The 17,706-nt window shown below is 52.1% G+C and overlaps 2 protein-coding genes across 5 annotated transcripts in view; one reads left to right on the top strand and one right to left on the bottom strand.

The window, feature by feature from the left end:
• The window catches only part of EIF2D (eukaryotic translation initiation factor 2D), a 12,992-nt gene extending 10,978 nt beyond the window's left edge, over positions 1-2,014 (top strand). For both annotated transcript variants that reach the window (XM_026864203.1, XM_026864204.1), the window contains exon 14: positions 90-2,014. In XM_026864203.1, coding sequence (XP_026720004.1) covers positions 90-160 — 71 coding nt within the window. In that variant the 3' untranslated portion in view covers positions 161-2,014. The remainder of the gene's footprint in view (positions 1-89) is intronic.
• The window catches only part of RASSF5 (Ras association domain family member 5), a 22,326-nt gene that overhangs the window by 4,109 nt on the left and 511 nt on the right, over positions 1-17,706 (bottom strand). Inside the window, exons 2-5 of one of the 3 annotated variants that reach the window (XR_003399981.1) lie at positions 7,514-7,627; positions 5,686-5,983; positions 5,211-5,326; positions 2,369-4,062 (exon numbers count right to left, since the gene is read on the bottom strand). Coding sequence is in view for 2 of the 3 variants with exons in the window: in XM_026864205.1 (XP_026720006.1) it covers positions 3,910-4,062; positions 5,211-5,326; positions 5,686-5,983; positions 7,514-7,627 (681 nt within the window). In the remaining variant the exon portion in view is untranslated. Of the gene's footprint in view, positions 1-954; positions 4,063-5,210; positions 5,365-5,685; positions 5,984-7,513; positions 7,628-17,706 lie in introns of those variants that run through there. The other 2 variants (XM_026864205.1, XM_026864206.1) reach the window with 2 other exon arrangements.

The raw sequence follows: 17,706 nt of genomic DNA, 5'->3' as shown, positions 1-17,706 counted from the left end.
CTGGGCTGGGACTGGTTACAGCAAGACAAAGCTTTTTCATTCTTGATCTCTGAATATTTGCTTGAAGTTAACTCTTGGTTATGTTGCAGAAGAATACCAGCTACCTCGGAAATATATTCAAGGCCTTGAGAAGGCTCCAAAACTTGGCCGGAAGAAATAAGAGAAAAATCTATTGTAAGAATTCCTCAGATCTCATTATTTATAGAAGTGTTTTGCCAAGAAATCAAGAATAACATATAGGCCCTATTCATTCAAAAATGAGTCCTGGATGTTTACAAGGTCTAGGAGTCACCTAATGAATAATATTGCTCCAGCTGTTCATTTTTCATAAAAATAAAAAGTGGAATAAAACCCCTAGCATTACCCTTTTCCATATATTTTCTAGAAGTTCCTAATGGTGCACTGTTTTTCTGTCTGTGGTGGTTTTTGGCTAGTTCAACATTCTTGCTTTGCGTGTCTTAGCAAAGGCGTGGTAATAGAACCTCCAGTGCAGTGTAAGCAGAGTGCTGGAACAGTCCGGTGTGTTCTGCCATAGACTGTGGAGAGCAGAAGTAAAACCCATTTTATTCTAGGTTTTATCCTTTTAAACATTGCCAAGTATTAATATCAGACATTTCAGCACTGGGAATGAACTCTATTAGCTGGCTTTTTATGGTTTATATTAATTTTATATATAAATACATTTTAACGTGACATTAACTGTAATTTATCACAGGTAGAACCGGGTCACAGTTCTGTCAAATCAGCTAAAATATTAAGAGAAGATTAATGGAACGCTTTGGTCAGGTTTCACAGGGATAGATGTTCTGTACCTCTTTAGCTGAATCTTAAAAACACTTCACAGTAGGGTTAAGAAGTTTAAATTCACTTCTAGAAAAGATTCCTGTATTTTCCCCTTTAAATTTAATACATGAAAGTTCCATAGGAGGGCGCCAGAAAAAGAAGCTAAAGAGATTTGTTTGATTACTGACAGTTTTATTATCGTTGTCTTTTACACTGTCTACATATGAACAAGTAGTTTCAGAACCTTCGAAAAAGCTGAAAAGTGAGACATTTTTTAAAAATGCCATGGAATTACTAGGGAGTAGTAAAAATAAATTACAGCATTGCAAAAATGCATTTCACTTTGCCATAGAAGCTTTACTATTCCATTCTATACACATTATTTTACATGTTTTACAACAGACAGAAAAATAAATTCACACAAACCAGGCAAGACAATATACTAACCAAAGGCACTGCCAACAGTATTTTGCGCTTAAGGAAGGGGCCAACGCTTCTGTCCTAAACAGCTCAACTGACTGTTGAGAATTTGAGTTTCAAGATCTACCTGTTCTTCAAACGCCCCGTATCTTGAAAAAAAAAAAAACACAAAAAAACCAAAAGAAAGAAACAGCCCTCCGCTTTGCAGGAGGGTTTCAGCAGCATTCACGGTAATTGCATAAGAAGCCATGCCTTCTACAAAATGTCAAAGACATGCTGGGTGCCGGGAGGGGAGGGGGAGACAGTCACCAAAACTAGTAGAAAACAACAACAAAAAGGAAATCTTTACAACTTTTAGCCAGAACGAGAAGGGATTTAAAAAACAAGCATCTGGATCTTACCTCTCAGAACCAATGGCAGTTTTTACCGTGGTCTTCCTCTTGACCGAACAGAAGTATTTATACAGTGCTTCAAGACTCGCAGCACTAGATAAATGTTATTTGAATTACTTCACAAGTGCATAGTGAAGTAATCAGTATTCTTGGAAATGGACAAACAGCCCCAAAGCATGAAAACTGCTGCTTTTGGGGCTGCTGTCACGCTGTTAAAGGTCATCTGGGTGTAGATACAGTACAGCTGGGAGGCCCGTCCTGCGCCGCGGGCCCGAGCCCTGTTACGCTGCTGACTCGAACACGAGCTGGCACTAAGCTTGCAGAGAGTGGCATTTATACAAACCGAGGGGCTCTAAGTGATGCAGTTACTCTCGTAGGGTTTATAAACAAATATACTCCAGTAGAAATCGGGGAGGGGGAGGAATTAAAAAAAAATAAAAATTACCAAGCAGTCACCTGCAGGAAAGAAACAAAACAGTTCCTTGTCCCTCTACAAGAGCAGCCTCATCACAAGGGTACTTCGGGTAACTGGGGGGGACAGGAGTGACAAGGCCTCTTGACAGAAGCCCCAAAGCCCCTTCCAACTTCTTCCTTAGCCCAAATGCAGAGGTAAAAAAAAAAAAAAAAAAAAAAAAAAAAAAAAAAAAGGCACTGAGGTAAATTTTAGACTCCTCCACGTTGTCTCTGTGGTAACTGTTACCCAATAACCTGTTGCCTCCCTCCCTACTTCATGCAGGTGGCGTCACAGCAGCCTACAGCCAGCTCGGAGGGACACTTGTTCGGGCCCTGCCTGAGCCCGACCAGTGGTAACGGTTCTTTTTCTCGCTACGCTTTGTTGCCGTGTCCTGTGTAAACAGAGGGAAGGCCGAACCCGGCTGTGCACGGTGTGCCGAGCACGGAGAGTAAACGTGGGACCCATCCTCTCTCAGGCTGGCATCCCCGGGACCTGCCTCACCCTGCAGCCCCCCGCTGCCGGGCGTCAGCAAGGTCAAGGTCTCCGGGCAGAGTTAGGGCAGCGACTGATGCTCCAGCTGAAGGATTTGTATGAGGGATGCGCAGCGTGCGCATCAGAGATGGGGGAGCCCTGAGAGAGGGGGAGAGGGACTCGCTGTCCTCTCCTAGCTCCACGTAGAGAGCAGACCCTGGTAACCTTCCTGCACGTGCAGGCAGAGCACCGGTGGCGAGCGGGGAAGGGGGGGAAGGAGAACACGACACGGCGAGAGCAGCACAGGGAGGGAGAGGATGGTGTGTCCCGGGCAGGAGCGGTGGGAAGTGCAAGGAGGAGTAGCAGGAGGAAGCAGAGAGCATCTGAGGTTCGTGGTTCCCTCACCCTTCTGGGTGCTAAAGCTTCCCCACGCAGGTCTTGGTGCCAGACCCGTTCGGAGCTCAAAATCGGTTTGATATGTGAAGGGGTTGGAGTTTTCCCAGGTTGGTCTGTTGGATATGTATTGCTAAATGTTCAGTATCAAACCGTTGGACTATGCCCCATCATCTTCACGCTTTTCAAACAGAATTTCTTAAAACACAGGTCCCGATTCCTACAGAGTAGAGAACTGGTAAAACACCGGCTAACTTAGCGAAGCGTCGGGGGTATTTGCTTTAATTCACATCTGCCTTCAAAATGGGAAGTTAAATAGAAGCAAAATGGATGACTTTCCTAGAAATTAACATTGCCAAGTTTCAATAATACTTACTAACAGACTGTTTGGGTGTTGCAGCTGCCTTGGTGTCACAACTTTACATCTCCCTGCCTACCTTAGCCCTGAACAAGTCCATCCAGCATTGGTTACAGCTGCAATACCCACGTGGTTTGGTGCAACAACCTCCTCTGCTTTTATCTTGAAGCTTCCTGTGCTCTACTTACGAAATGAGAACTCGGCCGCATGGGCACAGGCAATGAGCCGCGGCCCCGCCGAACCAGAACGAAGCAGGTTGCTGGGAGGAGTGTGAACAGCACGCGTGGCCCCGCTCAAAACATTAACCAGGAGATGTTCCCCTTGGGTTTAACACTGAGCGTTTCCCACGAAGCTTCTCCATCTGATGGTACAGCTGAAAAGCGAACCAGCAGCTGCGTGGTTGGTTTGGTGACGGGCACGGTTTTGAAACAGGCTTCCCGTTCTTTGCCTGGCTCTCGTCCTGGGATAAGAGGTTTCAGAAGGAGAAAATGCAATATGTTCGTTTTATGGGTGCTGTGAGCCAGTCCTTAATGGAAGGATGAAAAGGGAGACTGACTGCTATAAGGTGTCCTGAGAAGCGTCTTTTCATTTTAAAAATAGTATCTAGCTTAGTCTGATGCCCAGCACCTCCTGAAGGGTTATCCAGGCTTGCCTCTGGCTTCTTTCAAGGTCTGTTGCAGTCTCTGTTTAAACTTCTCGTACTTCCTTTGCACTTGCTGGATTTTGTCCTTTTCTTCTTTGTCCAGTATCATCAAGAAGTTCTGTAGCTCTGGGATAGAGAACGCGTCCCACTGCAAAACCAGCAGAAACAGAGGGAAAATAAGCACACACCATTCACCATACCGCATTTGTGGTTTGTTGTTTTTTGTTTGTTTTTTTTTTTTTCCCCTGAATCTGCAAAGAGGAACGATAAAAGGCATTTAAACTCGTATCTGATTTCCAGGTAGCTTAATCTCGCAGGGTCGTGAGAGAGAGATGGGATAACGGGCTGCAGTGTAAAGGACCATCCCAGTCCTGAGCCCCCGAGAGTAGATTTAATAGAAATCATCTTCACTCGGGTGAATTAAAGCTCCCACTGCAAGAGACGACACAGCTCCCTAAGGAACTGAAAAATACATGGGAGTAATTGATGCAGCATTGGGGGGAGCGAGGTCCAGTGCTCTTTATTTGACTGTGACGTTATCAAAACTGAGCTTCAGTGAAGCTCTTGGCACCGGGGCCGCTCCGGCTGTCACCCACAACAGCGCTGGGCTGACAGCGAGGAACGGGCAGGCTGCAGGCTGGGACTGGAATCACTCCATGAACGCTGAGTTTATGTCTGCCGAGCACGGCGCGGGGGCCAGCGTCCCTCCCCGGCCACAGCCCCGCTCCTCCCGCGGGGGCACGGCCGGCACGACCCCGGCGGATCCAGCAGCTCCCAACATTTGCCTTCGTCGTGGTGGGGAGCACGACTGCAACCAAAAACTGATGGGGAATTTGCTACCCGAGTGTCCCTGGCTTCTGTTTAAATTAGTGGATTACTCATAGCAGTAATCTTTTGGATCTAATTATTGAGGATTGACTCTGGGGTGGTGTTGCTTGGTTCTGTAAACAGATTACGGGTTGGCCATCAAAACCGGCCTCAGCATTTTCACAGCTCAAGTTTTCTTCAAAATCAACACAATTTAGGAGCAATAAATACCCAAAATTATTTCTTTTTTATTTTTTTTTTTAAAGTAAGGTACAAGCAGTCCATTCAGCTGGTTATTTAAGTTTGGAGAAAAACTGGGATCCCACTCTGTATTTTAGAAGGCAAACCCAGCCCCTTTATCTTGCTTGCGGGGCATCACTTCACCCTTGCGGGCTCTGCCGTACATCTCCCAGCTCTGCCACGCGGCCACGTGCTCCCCAACACTGCCAACATCCACGTAAAAATCAAGGGAAAGAGTCACCCACATACCTCAACTTCCCCTGTTTCATTTTCCTTCAGCACGAAACTGAGCACGTCTGTGTCAGGGCCCGCCAGCAGCCTGAGGTACAGGGGGTACTCAGTGAGAGGGAGCTTCTGGAAGAGCACTGCAAGGGGACAGCAGACACCCACGGTGAGATCTTGGCTGCCAGGGCAGAGGAAAGCTCAGGAGGTAGCTGGAGCGTGTAAAAGCAGTTCATGCTGCTCAGGATCACAGCGCAAGCAGCTGAGCCTCTCACACAGATCCGTAACTTCAGCCCCCCTTCTGAAAAACCAGTAATTCCCCATTAGCAGCATCACCTCCTTGTGGAGGTTCAGGCATTTATTCAGCCGGAATTTAGACGCTGCGTGCCTGCCACACCACGTACTCCTAGAAGAACGCTTTGGGTATGCGTCTGCAACACAAAATAATAAGCAAAACTGATCAGCCGCGGGAAAGCTGGCGGGTCGGAGGGCGCGAACTCACCTTGCCCATCTTTCCGCATCTCCTTGAAAAGTGCAAACTTCTGAGGATTATCCACCACCATGAATTTCTTCAGGAGCCCCTGGATCACCTCGCTCACCGTCGTCGTGCTGCTGATGTGGAGCTGCTTGATGGCATCCAGCGGCAAGTAGAAGGAGGTTCTCTTGTCCGTCATGTCGGCCAGGTTCACCTCCTTGAGGGCGTCGTAGATGGACTGGGGCCGGATCCCCGCCGGCACCGTCACGGGCCGGCACAGTTTCAAATGCACTTTAATGAAACCTGTGTACGTCCCATCGTCGTTCTAAAGTGAAGGAGAGGGGAGAGTCAGGCTCCAGGGAGCCTTTCCAGTCCTTTACCCTCACTATGAGGGGCTTTCTGGTCTGCAGAGCTGCAGCCTGTGGGGTGACCGCAGGACTTTCTACCCCTCGGTACCGCCAGGAGTTGGGAGAATATTAATCACGTCAAAAGTAACCAGTAATTTCGGGTTAGTCACTATTGATTTTCTCCAGTTCCTTCCACTCAGCACTGACTCATCCCTTCCTCGTGTGTGTGCGATCTTGTCTTATTTGAAACCAACACAGTTATGGGAACCTTTACATGTAATTTATAGTTGCACTTAAGCGAGGATTTGAAACCTCTGGGAAGGTCTCTACCCTCGTGTTCAACAGGATCTCCCAACTGTGTTCCTCACATTTTATTTCCTGCTTATGGGATTCTCTCATCTTCATGTAATAAAGCATCACTCAAGACCAGCCTGTCTCACGACAGGTCCTTACCCTACCCTCAGCTCTGCAAAAATGCAGAAATCAAGAGAAAATCCTGGCTCTGTACAGTCCATCCGTGGGTGCCAGGCAGGAACAAGCCAGGGGACCCCCCTCAGGTGCTGGGAGCACTGGCCCGTGGTGCCACCGACCGGCCACCGCCAGCAGCTGAGCCAAGTCGAGCCCCCAAGGCTGTATCAAGGCTCAAGATTTATCTTCACTAAGCCTCAAGCAAAGTAACTCGAGAGTAAACGTTTGGGTCTCGAATGACTCCTGTAAGTCAAGGGCTGGTAAAAATCAATGGGCGAGACATTCCAGCAGAAATTACTGCGCAGCCTTCACAAAGGAAATTGTTTTAAGATCTACTATTTTAATTAAACTTCGGGTTTATTTTCAGATGTTAGCAAGCACCAGGGAGTTACGAAGCTGCTGTTCTTGGAAGTTCTACAGTTTAATTATTTCACTCTTTAAGAAGCTTTTCCCTCTTCTCTGTGAGATCCTGTGAAGTTTGCACCTTTGTGGTACTCCGGTTTGTTAAAGAGTTGATTTTCTTGTCTTCTCACCACATACCATCAAGGCTTTCCTTACAGGTGGTGATAAGCAAGTTTGCAACAAAGCTTCAACATATAAAAGCATCCACTTTGGTTCTCAGACCTGTGCTTAAGCAAGCCTGGCAGCGGAGAGGAGAAAAGCATCTCTTTCTAGAAAGGCTTTGTGTTTCTAAATACACTTTGCGTTTCTAAATCCACTTTGGATTTAGAGTTTTACCGTGACTCATCCCTGCTAGAACAACGTGGGCTCATCTATTTGTGGCAAGTCATTCACAGCACAGGCTGGCCAGAGATTACTGTACCAGTGTTCCCAGTCGAGAAGGGATGGAGGCGGGGAAGGGTTATCTCGAACGCTAAGGAAACCCGAGCAGGAGAAAAAAACAGATGGGGTAAGGAGGACAGGAACATCTCAACAGCCACCAAGCCCTCTTGCTTTGGAGATGCCTCCCTAAGCCTGGCTCAGTTCACAGCCCAGAGGAACCAGCGTCACGTATTAGGTAAACAGAGCCCAATACATACCAGCTTCATCAACAGGCAGTTTGTAACTTTGGCATTGTATTTTTCAATTTTCTGTTTGATCTCCTGGACGGTCGGAGGCTCGGGTTTTTCTTCTTCTACTGTTTGTGTCACATTCTGAAATCAGAAGAGACAGGCTTTAGCTGGTTTATGTATTGGGTAACGCTGCATCTGTTCAGCTCTACTTTTTCTTGGGAAACGCAGCAACAAAGAGGCTGCGCAGATCCTGAGCCCATGCTGAGCAGCAACGGCACAGGTGGGGACAGTCCCTAAGGCCAAGATGCTAAATGTGCAGGATGCCACGTCCTGCCCCAAACCACCTCTGTACGCCAGTAACGGGCAGCGGAGGGTAACACAAAACCCACTGGAGAGTGGGACACAGAGGCGCAGGGAAGTAAAGATGTCTCAGCACAAACCAGGGCAAAGAATCCAGCTTCTAAGAATCCACCCACTTTCAGGAAAAAGCCACCTGCACCCACTGAGCGTTTCTTTGCTTTTTTGCAATGCAATTAAAAAGAAAAATCACATCCTATTTCTAGTATTCATGGCTCTGCCTACCCAAGCCAGGCACCCCCTTAAAAACCAGCTTCCTGCAGGCTCACCCAGGCAGAACCTGAAGTTAAATCTCTGCTGGATTACTCCTCGCTGCTCTTGTCCAAAGCTTTGGAAATTACAGCTCAGAGCCGTCAAATCACACAAGCAGCAAGCTGGCTGCATGACTAACTAATCACCCGCTGCAAACCCAGTCGAGGCATCCCAGTGTCGGAAACCGCTCAGCGGCCGCCCGCGCGTGGCTCGCCGGGAGGGCAACGGCCGCTGCTCCTCGCTCGGGTTTTGGGGAATTTCCTCTTGGGAGGCAAAGCGAGAGACTCGGTGTGTAGGTGGGATTTACCTGCGGGTCACACATGGAAACGTCGCTACTGATTCACGGGAAAACACGATCCCGTCGCGGAGAGGCAGCTTGTGGGTGTTTCCCAAACGCAACCCAGGGTTTGGAGCGTTTAAGCCGAAAGGCAATGACGGGGTTTGCAGAAAGTGCTGGAGCAGAGCCTGGCGCTGCTGGCAGCACGGCCTGAGCCGCCTGGTCCAGGAGGATGCTGGCGGGGTCGGGGTGGCTGCCAGACCTGTGCTAGAGGGGAGCAGAACCACGGTGCCCATTACGGGTCACCTAAAGTGGGAAAAGTCAAGTGCTTTCTGCAGAAAAGGGCCGTCTCTGGGGTACGCTGGACGGAAACGTGCAAACCACCACGGAGCCCTGCCTGCCCCTGAGCCCCACTGCTCCTGCCGGGCCCCAGGGAGCCTCTGGCCACCAAGCCTCCCCGCTCCCAGCCCCCAAGGCTCGCAGCAAGGCTCATGGGCTGCTGGTCACCTTCCTCCAGGGACATGTGAGACGGAGAGAGCAGGAGCAGTGTCGGGGAGCCAGGAGGGTGGCTCTGACAAGGCACCAGGAACACGCGGCTGCAGATGGTTTTCTGCAGAGAAGGTCTTGTAGCAGCCTTGAGCGACCTGCTCCCACCTCCCATCTGCCCAAGCACAGGCCCACGGACACCCTGGAAATGTCAGGATGTGATCCCTGCACCATCGTGCCTAGTGGGACGGCAGAGCCCAGGCACGCTCAGGCGCTGCAGGAACACAAGAACCAGTGTCCTCCCTTCCAAAACCTGCTGGAGCTCTTCACCAGCTTCTGCAGCCGCCGGCAGCGGGACGTGGGTCATTCAAGAAGCCTCGATGACTTTATTGCCACAAGACCATTGGAAACTCCCTATACGAGGCTCATCTTGTGCTTCAAGGTTTGACACCACTTGAGCCTGAGCTATCCACAGCCCTTCGGCACAGGGACCTTCCAGCCAGGTAGGACAGCAGGTCCCCTCTGAGGCACAGGCTCCAGCATCCCACACCCAGACCTGCTGCAAACGAGCCCGTGTGTGTCCTGGGCTGTGCTCAGCGGGCTGGATCTCACAGCCCAGCACTCTGCTGCCTTTCCATAATTCACCACTTTCCCCGGAGACAGACTGGAAATACATTTCCCAGCACTGCCTGGAACAGTGAGCAGCACTCCCGTGTCTTATGTGGGCTGGCTCAGAAGTTCACGTTAGCGGAGAGCAGAAAGCGTGAAGGGATGCTCTTATCATGGCCAGAACAAAACCTGTAACCTCCAAGAAGGACAAAAAAAAAAAAAAAGGAAAAAAGCAACTTTGGGAGCAAAGCCCATCTCTTCCCAGGCAGCCTCGAAGCACATGAGACCAGGATGAGCAAGCTAAGCCAGGATTGCCCCAGGCTACCCATGATATTTCTTTCAGGAGGAGAATCAGGCACAGGACAAACTGAAATCCTGGCTGCAATCTGGCAAGACAGCTACAGTCCTGAGACTCCAGAGCCCCAAATTTATTCGAGTGATTCCCAAGTGGAGAATTCACAATTTCTGCTTGAGACTGGCAAACAGTACGAGACCTCTCGAAACACCGTGACCCAAGGGAAGGGCACTGACATTGTCTTAGTCTCCTCCTTGTTTAGTGCCTTAAGAAAATAAAAGCGAAGCTCTCCTGGGGTATTTAAGAACTGCACATAAACATCCTCTTATCATAATGGCAATTTCAACTCCCCGAATTGTCGAAGTCCTTCACTGCAATCTATTGACTGCAATAGGTCTTACACGGCCGCACGCAGGTGCTGGGCTGGAGTGGGCGGATTTAAAAATAATGCCAAGGGTAGAGATTTTCAAAAGTAGCACTGGAGAAAAGACAAAAAGAAAGAAAAAAAAAACAACCCAAAACCAAAACACTTCCCTTTAAGTTAACGGAAGATGTGCACTCAGAAACCCTCCACTTCCTCACGTCACCCATTTTGCAGTGCTGGAGACAGGCACAGCCCTGCTGCCACCCCCCAGGGCTGGCCCCCACCCGACTGCAAAGCAAATCAGAACCAGGAGACCCCAGGGACTGTCCCCTCCTGCACGCAGAGAGACTCTTGTCGCTGCCAGGCCCGGCTGCTGCGGTGCTGTGTGCTCTGCTGCGCTCCGTCACGGCACAAACACGACCCGGTGCGCGCCAGCATCCACCCAGACCCGCAGGGCTCGGGCCATCCCTGGGGCTGCAATCTGCTTCTCCCCAAGGAGGCAAATCCCTCCCCTCCTGGGATGTTTCCAGCTGAGGAAAGCAGCTCGTGCCAGCAATTAAGCGCTTTTGGAGCAGCTCGTGGGCTGATGACGCCCGGTTTCCATGGAGGATGCCCAGTGCACCCAGGACAGCGGGACTGGAGCGGTGTCGGTCCCAGGGGGCTCCTTCCTGCCCCAGGGACCCTCAATCGCTGGCAGCAGGAGGGGCAGGAGCCTGCCTCAGGACCACGGCGCTGGTGGCACCACGTCCCTGCACAGCTCCATCCACAAACCGCTGCCCAGCCCCTGGTGTCCTTCCTGCCTTCCCCACACACTCATCCTGACAGAACAGAGCTGCCGGCTGCTCTCTGGGCTTGCTCAGCCCCCCGACTCCCCCAGCGCACCCCCGTCCTCCTCCAGTCAGGCACAGGGTCAGCTGCGCTGCTGAGCTCTGCTGAGCGGCCTCCCCAGCGCTCCCACAGCGGCGGTGGGACCCTGCCGAGGCACCCAAAGCTGCCCTGGACAGGGGATCAGCCCTTGGCTGGGACGGAGGGTGGCTTTGCCCCTCTCGCCCGCTGCTCCTGCCCCGGCAGCGCTGGGGGAGGCAGGAGGCAGCTCAGCTCCCACCTGAGCGAAGCTTTCCCCAAATCGTCGCCTTCCTCTGCCCATTCCGCAGCTTCTTGATGCTCAGACCCCACCCTGGGAAAACATACCAGGAAAGAAACACTGCCCATAATTCATTTATTTACCACATCTGTTTTGACTAAGCCAAAGCACCCACAGCCCCCAGGCTCCCACCGCACCCAGGAGCGTATCGGCAGCAGCCCCAGCTCGGGGCCAAGCCCCGAGAGCAGCACCTCTGCCATGCGGAGCCTTCCTCTGCGCCTGGAAGCGTGAGCCCCCTGTATCAGCACTGCCCGAGGAAACGGGATTCCAACCCAACTCCGACAATTTACACGATCACGCGGCCCCAGCTGCAGGTAACAGGTTGTCCTCTCCCCGTCACGCGCAATTGTCATTGGAAAAGAAACCCTGCGTTGTGACAATTTGCCAAATACAGATTTTAATGGCCATATTATGTTCCCTTAGGGTTATAATTCCACCCAGTGTGGAATTAATTTGCTTTTATGAAGCTCCCAGGGACAGTGACAGATGGTTTAACCGTTTCCACTGCAGCACAATTTAAGGGAGGCAGAAAGCAACCACCCTGCACTGGGAAAAAAAAAACCAAACCAAACAGCGACCACGCACAGGGCTCCCGGCTCTGCCGGCAGCTGTGACCCAGCCCTGGATCTACAGATGCGTCTCCGAAACAGCAGGTTGGGGGGCGAGGGGGGGGCATAAAGCAGCACAGGACTCCCAAGCCCCTCGTCCCTTACACCTGGTGCAAACACCACAGCAGAAGTTGCCACTTTCATAGTGCCAATGTCTAAGTGGGCTTGAAACGTAGCGAGGCCAGTTCTTGCACCCGCTCGGATTTGAAGAGAAAAACTTCAACGTGTCGTGAGAGTCAGCTGGACCAACGCTGCAACAAACACGGCCAGCACCGCAAAAAGAGCTCTTCACTTGACCCCAGGAGCAATCCTACTGCACCAGCCTCCCCCAGCTCACCTTCCTCCTAAACCCTTGGACTCGAGGGAATGAAAAACTGAATAATCTCTCCCTAGCAGCAATGCCAGCACGGGGCCGATGAGCACAGCACACACACCAATGCCCGGACAAAACACGGGGCACACGCTCCACGCAGGCCGAGTGCGGGAACCCTGGAGCAGAGCTATCGCACACCCGAGCTGCTGTCCCGGCTCCGGCAGCTATTTCGGGCTTGGGGGGCCCTGCGGGACCCCAGGGGAGCTCTGTGGGACCCCCAGGGCTCACCCCTTCACTGCTTCTTGCCGTTCAGGGCGGTGGTGCTCAGGTACCACTACACCATGAGCCCCCGGCACTGCCACACCACCCCTCCCCAAGGCCCTGCACACCCCATGGCTGGAGATCTGCTTTTCTGTTTTACAGACCAAAACCGGCCAGCGAGCAGGGCCTGAGCCCGCCCAGCAGCACCAGCACACGGCCGGGGAAGCACTGGGAAGGGCGGCCACGGCCTGGGAGAAGTGCTGCTCCTTCTGCCGTGTACGATTAGATCAGCTACTTCTTGCTCTTCATGCATCTACCCAAACCTCTGGTTTTGCAAAGTTTCTGGTGCAGAATACGCAATTCTGACTGAAGGAAGAAAAACAGAAGCTATTAACCATAAACCGTTGCCACATTTCCTGTTGTAACAGGACAGGATGGAACAAGTTGTTAACAAAACAACAGCTCGGTGACTCTGCCTGCGCCCAAACCCTGGCAGCCACCGCTGGACCTGCGGCTCTCCTGGCTGCAAACTGGGAAGGTGGGACATCACCCACCCTCGGGGATGGCCCGGCCGTGCAGCAGCACCCCACGACGTCTGTGAGCCAGCCTGCAAAACCACTTCCCAATCGCCTCCATCGTGCCACCCCCGCCCCGTGCAACTGGAAGGAAAGTGATGGCCAGACCGGAGCTGCCAGGATGCTTCTGCTGCCGTAAAAAAACCCGCTGCAGAACGCCGCATGGCCACGGCTGCCGGAGCTTAACCCGCTGGCATCGCTTAAATTCAGCAGGCCAGGGGTTTACCAGCCCCTGTGAAACTGCTGTAAAAAATAACCTGCAGACAGCTGTAGCCTGCAGTGAGACACAGGCACCCGCGGGCTGCATGGGACCAAGCGTGGCCACGCAGCCACGGTGGCCTGGGGCACAGCGAGCGAACGTGCCCGTGTCCTCCCCTGCCTGTCACAGCCTGCTGCAAACGGGCTCCCGTTCCATAACCTGCATTATTTCGCAATTCTAAGAAACATCCATTGTAAGAAAGGACTCGAGGCTCATCTGGCACTTGGGCTAATGCTCGGCAGGATAAAGGCTGCCCAGAACATGCATCCCGGGAAGAGGGAGGCGGCTGCGACTCACAACAACGTCCATCGCCCGGGGCCTGGGCAGCTGCGGTCCCTGTTAGCCACACTGGCCGCCTCTGCAATCAGCCACTCACCTAATGAGCCGTGAGCGAGCGACAGGCTATTACAGGGGAGGTAAAAAAAACCCCATGGGCCATCATGATTCTGGTGACATTCTCTCAAAAGAGCGATTCTAAGCCAAGAAAGGCAACAACAAAGCCTCTGTGACGAGTTTTTCTATTTACTGGATTGCAAGGATGCCAGGAGCCACACTCCACGTCCAGCTGAAGAGCATCCTTCCTACAGCCTCTCGCCTTGCAGAAGTCAACCTCCAACTTAAAAACCTTTTTGAAGCCAGCAAAGGCAGCCGCCCTGCACCACGCCAGACCTCTCTGCTGGGAACAACGGCTCTAGGTGGGACCGGGAGCTTTCTGGCACTGCTGCAGCAGCGCAGAGGGGACGGTGCCCTCTCCCCACGGCTCCCCAGTTGGCACCAAGGAGCTGGCCCGTGGGCACAGCTTGGATGCACCACCAGCAGCTCATTAACCGTGGCTTTGCTAGTCATAAAACCAGACCATGGAAAAGCTCTGTAGGTAGAAAGGCTGAGCATGCACTTCCACAGGATGCTCCTTGGAGCAAGGGCTGCTTCCTCAGCCCCAAACCAGCCTCAGAGACACTATCCCTGCCCCCTCACTCCCAGCCAATTTTCCTCACCAGCTATTTAGTTAATGAATTTGAACAGCAGAACGGTGGAGATGGATTTGGCCCAACATCACCGCATTCTTGGCAACGACTGTCTTATCTAGAGGCAGGAGTGGCCAAGTCCTCCCTTGGTGTGCTTGGGCACAGGTCCATCGCCACTTACATCAGCAATGCTGTGACAATTTGCATTCCCCAAAACCAGCCCAAGCTCTGCCTTTGGCTCCTACTTTCAGATTGCAAGAGCGTTTTGAAGACCTCATCCGAAGGGATTTTATGCCTCAGGGAATCAGTCCTCAATTCTTCTGCTTATTAAGGAAAGATTTGTCTTAAAACATCAGAAAACAAGGCCTGGAGAAGCATGTCTGAGTGCTGCTGGCTGGGGAGCTGTAGTTCAGAGGAGCATCACCAGCTCGTGCCCCGTGACCCCTGCCACACCGCAGCGCAGAGGACTGAAGAGAAATGTGAAGGCTTCAAATCTGAGCCAAAAACACGAGAACCAGTAGCTCAGAACTGTAAATTCAGCTGCAGCAGGGAGCAGAGGCGGCTGGGGGGCAGCGGGGCCAGGGCAGCACGGCACAGCCCGATCACGGTCACCGGAGAGCCGGGACATCTCTGCTCGGAGCCCCGGAGCCACTGGCAGGTGGTTCCACAGCAACACCCCTCGTGCATCCCACTGCTGACACCTCCACCACGTCACAGCTTCCCTCCTCTTCGGCACAGATGGCTGTTTCCTGCTGGGTTACCCCAACTCTCCTTGCTCAGGGATCCCCAACCCAGGACCTGGTCCCATCACCCCCATCCCTGGAGGTTCCATCACCCCCATCCCTAGATCCCACCCTGGGTGAAACTACCTTGTGTTTTCTGTTCTTGGACAGAAACTTGCCCCTTTCTCCTCTAAGCCAGCTCCCCCGGCAGTCACTGATGCAGGGCTTGAAGAGCAATTTTGCAGAGTTTTAAGCAATCATGCTTTAGGCAGAAGCCACTGAAGCCGTTCTGCTGAAGAGTCACGAAAACACCAAGGAACAGATCTCTGGGGATGAAGTCAGATCTGAGATCTAAATCAGTTCTTTGCTAACGCAGAGTGATTGTGCTGATGGTTCCGAAAATAAAAAGGAATTACAAAATTCCTAGAAAGAGACTCTTCAGACTAATACAGTTATTTCAATCAGAAAAATCATTTCTCTAATCACAGTGATCAAATTCCACTCTCTTATTTGTACGTGGCAGGAGGCCTGTATGTCCCCTCCCTACTCCACATACAAATTTCCTCTACAGAGATTTTTTTTCCTGAGTTTTTTAAGACACACATCCCTAAGTTATCCGTATTTAGCTTATTCCTGCCCAGCACAGGGCATGCCCCGGGCTGCTGGCTGCAGCACTGACCACGCTGTGCATCCCGGGCTCGGGAATCATTCCTGGGCATCTAAGGATGGATAGATGTTGCCGATCCCAAACACACCCAGCAGATCAACTCAGGTTTGGGTCCAAGCTGGTGTTTTGTGCCCGTGGCCAGGAGCAGGTACCATGCTTGGTGGGGAAAAGCCATGCTGCCGCCACACACAGTTCTTGCGGCGGTGGAAACGTTCCGCATTCAGTAACATCTCTCAAGAGCAGTCAGATGCTGAGTAAAAATGGGGGGACACAGACTGAAGCAAAACGCAGGGGAGGTGTCCACCTTGGGGCTGTGCCTGTCCCCTGTCCCTCTGCTTTGGTGGCTGTCCCCTGGACACACGCCCTCCTCACTGCCCTCCTCTCACTGTTCAGCCCAGCCTCACCAGACCACCTCCTCTTCCTCCTCCTCCTCACCGAGCTCCAGGGCCAGCTCCATCCAGAGTGGAAGTCCAGCCTCATGCTCCTGCAGGACCTGCACCCCCACCAAGCCCCCAGCATGTCATAAACCCCCCAAAACCTTCCTTCACAAGGCCTGAAGATGGTTTCCACCTCCAGCTGGAGAAATGTGAGGACCCACCTCCGCACAGACCCATTATGCAACATCCTTTGCTTGAGCAGCAAATTTTGTGTGTGTTGGGTTTGGTTTTTTTTTTTTTTTCTCTCAGGCACAGGAACCATTTCATCCCCATAACACCAAACCCCCAAAAGGCTCCATCTTCTCCAGCAGCCACGAGGTCTGTTACCCACACCAGCCACATCCAGGTGAGGAGCTGGGCGAGCCGGGGCTGCAGCAGCCCCCGACCCCTCTGCGAGGGAAAGCTCCCAAGCACGAACGTGATCAGGCTCATTTGGAAAGGCAGCTGAGGATCTGCAGTGCCCTGGCTCAAAAAGAACAGCGTTAAACCGGCGCGGGGTGCAGCGCCTATTGCACTAACACCGCGCTCTTTTACATCTCCTACACAGATGAATCATCAAATGACATTTAAAAACCAGCAGTACGTGTCGGTTAATCATAGCGAGAGGGAGCCGCTGGCTAACAGGGAATATCCCATGTTAAACCCCAAGGGAGCATTTCTTCAAAGAAATTAAAATAAAATTGCCAGGTGAATGAAACTCCCCTCCCCTCCAAAAAGCAACATCCCCCCCCCCTCAAAGAAAACAGCCCAGGTCACCGGGAGAGCCCTCCTGACCCCACGCTGCGGGAAGCTGAACCCCAAAGCACCTGCTGAGGGTTGCAGCTTGGCAGCAAATCGAGCAGAGCCCCAAGAGGAGCCCGTTGGTGCTGATGGTTTACCGGGGGATTTCTAAGTGAAAAAGCTGCTCCCCGGGTCAGATCTCATCTCTCGGTGCCGCGGGGCTCTTGTTCCTGAGCAAAACCCCCACTTCCGCAGCAGCGCCTTCTCGCCTTCTCCTTTTATGCTCAGCTCTGGTTGGGGCCCCAAAGTTTATGATGGGGATGTTCTCGGTTGGTTTTTTGTTTTTTTTTTTTTAATAAACACTTAAATATGAAGCAGCCTTGCCAGTGCTAATGATACAGAAATCTCATCCTAGGGTGAAACACTGCCCAGCCAAGCACTCTCCCCTTCTCCAAGACAGGTACACAGGCACCCAAGTGCCCAGAAAAGGATCAGATTCATCATTGTGGTAATAAGTTCACAGATTAATTTAGTCCTGCAACTTTCCCACCTCCTTATCCACCCCACAGGTGCAATTTTCAGCAGTGGTGCCTATTCTGCGAGGCCAAACCACAGGTCCCCCCCGACCAGCAGCCTGACCCATGGCCAGCAGGGTTGTTGCCTGTCCCCCTAAAGCTGAAAAAAACCCCCCACCTTTGGAGTTCGGCTCCTCCACTACGGATCCCTCAGGAAGGGGCCAAGCCGGCACGCAAAAGGCTGAGGCATCTCGCAGAAAAATCTGCAGCAGTGCAGACCCCCTGCACGGGAGCGGGGAGCCTGCAAGGAGCAGCTCTGCCCTGACTCCAGCTGAAAGCTGATTTTGGCAGCACCTGCAGCCAAACGTGCAGGAACACCAACACACCCCCCCCT

Source organism: Athene cunicularia (genome assembly GCF_003259725.1).
Source record: "Athene cunicularia isolate RWA chromosome 26 unlocalized genomic scaffold, athCun1 chr26_part1, whole genome shotgun sequence".
In the NCBI taxonomy this organism is placed as follows: Eukaryota; Metazoa; Chordata; class Aves; order Strigiformes; family Strigidae; genus Athene; species Athene cunicularia.
This window is presented reverse-complemented; position numbering and strand designations above follow the sequence as displayed.